This window comes from Arachis hypogaea, chromosome 11, assembly GCF_003086295.3.
Source record: "Arachis hypogaea cultivar Tifrunner chromosome 11, arahy.Tifrunner.gnm2.J5K5, whole genome shotgun sequence".
Lineage (NCBI taxonomy): Eukaryota > Viridiplantae > Streptophyta > Magnoliopsida > Fabales > Fabaceae > Arachis > Arachis hypogaea.
In genome coordinates, this window is record NC_092046.1 from 14,596,034 (window position 1) to 14,599,562 (window position 3,529).

A 3,529-nucleotide genomic window follows, 5' to 3' on the forward strand; every position below is an offset into this window, starting at 1 on the left:
TATCTTCAGTTGAATCCTCTGCACTGGCCTCTGTGTTACTTCTTATTGGGTTCTTAGTTTGTGTCCTCAGTTCTGACATGCTAAGCTTTGAAAAGCCTTCCATCAGCCAGGTTGGGGGAGGTTTCTTCTTTGGGTGAGGCGGCATTGAGCTTGCTGAGTTTGGTTTATTATGGAATCCCCTTTCATTATCTGCAATTCTTCTCCCACTTGATCAGACTTCACCCAGTCTCCAATTTTGTTTTCCTAAATATGACCGGCAGCAGAATCTTCTAACCATTGTGAACAATTTTTGATCTCGTGGCCTAAATTTGCATAATAAGTGCACACGGTGCCTAGCCTTTCATACCTGAGACCTATTTTGATGGCCTTCCTATCCGGACCAGCAATTAGCAAGCTGTCTTTTACTTCTTTCTCACCACAAATATCAACCCGAGCCTTGAGGATTCTGTTTTCCTTTCCCTTAACTTCAAAAAACCCAAATCAGACACCTTCCCCAAGCTTTCTCCTATTTTCCTCCCAGATTCCAGTGTTTTGAACTTTTCCGGGATCCCCCACAATTGTACCCAAACTGGAAATTTAGATATTACATTGTCAGCAGCCTCCTCCTGGATATTCCATCGTCTAACATGCAAAACAAAATTTTTAAATAGCCAAGGAGAGCCTTGTTCAATTCTCAGTAGTTCTTCTTCCATATCAAAGAAAAATTGAAAGACATTAGATTTTATTTCAGTAACTCTGATTCCTTTTGGCTTACCCCAGATCGCTGTTAATGCATTCTCCATGGTGCCCATTGTGAATTGTCTATTAGCGAAAATTCTGCCTGTCAGGCTATTGGCACAGGCTTGAACCCCTTCTACGATATCTTCTTCTCCAAGAAATACCACCCCTCCACGGTGATCTTCTGCATTCTGGTTCCTCCAGTCAGTCTCTTCTCTCGTATCGCCCATACTGCAGCATCTTAATGCAGTGGTCAGGTGCTTAGAACTGGATCAGATCCCAATTTGAATTTATTAGATTGAAGAGCCTTAGTAAGTGCTAGAATAAACCCTAGCAGAGCACTAAAGAAGCCTTAGTAGGCACTTTTTGTATCATGTAACTTGAACGTATACAACTTCACATATAATATTATCATCTTCTTATTCTGTTCTTCTCCCAGAAATTCAACATGGTATCCTCCTTGCGGAGGATAAGCCATTAGTTTTTCGGTGAAAAATCACCACGTTTCTTCTTCAAACCCAAATAATCAAAATCCACATTATCTCCTTCCTCTCTAATGGCAGAATCATCTTCCAACGTAGTACAAGATCGCACTAATCCTTTCTATATTCATTCTAGTGAAAATCCAACTTTTGTCACCGACTCTGTTCCTTCTCCTCTAAACTGATGATCTTCTGTTTTCAATAGTTGGTGTTGTCTTGGTTATATCATTCCCTCTCTCTTTCTATTACCCAAAATTATGGTCATTGAGACCTGCGGTTTCACGTGCCTCTTTGTCATCATCATTTTTTCTTTTTTTCTCTTCTCTTCTTTCTTTTCTCCTTCTTCTTCGGTAAAAAAAAAAAACCACCTCCTGTCTGTACATTTTCTTCCTCTCTTTATCTATCTGTTCAAAACACTGTCGGTCGTTGCGGCGTCTCCGACGTCTCCTTTCTTCTCTCTTCTTTTTCTTCCCTGGTTGTCTCACTCTCAAATACAGAACAAGAGAAGTAGCCTTATTTCTTCCTCTCTTTATCTATCTGTTCAAAACACTGCCGGTCGTCGTGGCATCCCCGACGTCTCCTCCCCATTTTTTTTCCTTCTGAGTTCAACAGGTCAAAAATCACTAGCATCCGCCACCAAAGGCTTCTTCTTCCTCTGCGTCACCGCATCGCACGCATCGTCTCCTTTGCGTCACCGCCACTCACGTCTTCCCCTAGCAGAAGCCCTGTTCCTCCTTTCTGTCATGACCAGAATTACGGCTCATGCCGCACCTCTCTTCCTTTTGTCTTCTCTGCGTCTCGCGCCACACGCCTTTTCATCTGCGTTACCGCGCCGCACGCCTCTTTCTCAATCATTTCATCGAAACTTATCCAAGTTGGGAATTATTGACATCTTCCATCCACCAACTTGCGGGAGCATATTAAAATATTATTAATGTTGTTAGTAGTTGAGAGTTAAGTTAGTAATGACTAGTAGTTAGTAGATAAAATATTTATGAGGTTAGTTGGTAATATCCCTATAAATAAGAGAACTCTTTGTATCATATAACTTGAACACATACAACTTCATATTATCATCTTCTTATTCTGTTTCTCCCAGAAATTCAACATGTATGTCTACTATGCTGAGATTGTATTGCATATAAAGCAGAACTCTAGAAGGAGATTGAAGTATATAGAAATGTTGGTTCATCTGAATGATACTATCAGTATATTTAAGGAGAAGGCCGCTCGACACCTAACAACATAATTTATTTGCGATGGCCGGATATATAATAAAGATACTGCTTTAGATAAGTGGAGGTCAAATCACGGATTTAGCTGAGGTTGCTATGCCGCTGTGGAAATTTGATGTCTTTCATAAGTCAAAAGTCCTAATCACTTATGGTTATGCTCCCTTTCTCATTGGCGAGAACTTCAACAACTTCTAACTATCCATATTATACCTATAGAGTTATAGTTTAAGAAGAGTTATAATAATAATTGTTTTCATTTTGTTTTGTGGTACACTATAGAAAGAGATAAAAAAAATTAAAATATTATAGTTATACTTGTAATGCTTTTTATTTTGTTTTGTAATAAAAATATATATTTAATATACAAATTATTATGAGAGTTACTTTTAATATGGACATTTGATATTGTAAATTTCATTTTCAGTTAGTCTAAATGATCAGCTGAATTTTTTTAGAATTGGTGCATTTGAAAGTAGTTAACTTCATGTTCTAAATCAAGTTTTATTAAACAGTTTTGTTATAAATTATTTGCTAAAACAATTCTCATAAGGATTGTTGAATGTAAAGCTAGGATTAGTGTGCTTCCACTGTTAGACCAACATATTACAAAGGGAGTGGTTATACAAAAATTATGGAGGTTGATACATTTGTTCTGCATTTTCTGGTGATGAAAATTTAATGTGAATGATATGTTATTTTATTGTTTGTATAGATAGACGGAGAAAAAAAATATAAAACAAAAAAAATAGTATTTTTTAGATTTGCAAATTAACCATTGGTTCATGAATAGTGTGTAGGTTCTATTTTCAGTCCTACTATTGATTAAGTCTGTCTTTAAAAAAAATTAGAATTATAGCCTGCTTGTTTTATCAAGTAAATTTAGTATGTATTTGGATTGACGTTTGTCAAATTAGAGTTTGAATTAAAGTGATTTTTTATAATTGATTTTGGCTAAAAGTGAGTCTATGTCAACATAATTTATGTTTGGCCATTTTATACTAAAATTGATTTTGATAAAATAAATATTGTTTGGATAATATTAGTTAAAATCATTTTTAGGTAGATAATTAGTTAATTACTAAAAAATATAATATT

General features: G+C 36.1%; 1 protein-coding gene across 1 annotated transcript; it reads right to left on the reverse strand.

The window, feature by feature from the left end:
• Nucleotides 1-401: 401 nt before the first annotated feature.
• Nucleotides 402-947, reverse strand: LOC112721034 (uncharacterized). The gene has a single exon (XM_025772120.1). The coding sequence runs from the start codon at nt 945-947 to the stop codon at nt 402-404; it is 546 nt and encodes a 181-aa protein (XP_025627905.1).
• Nucleotides 948-3,529: the final 2,582 nt, after the last annotated feature.

Coding starts and splice junctions, on each gene's coding strand:
- LOC112721034 (XM_025772120.1), bottom strand. CDS start 947: ATGGGCGATACGAGAGAAGAGACTGACTGGAGGAACCAGAATGCAGAA.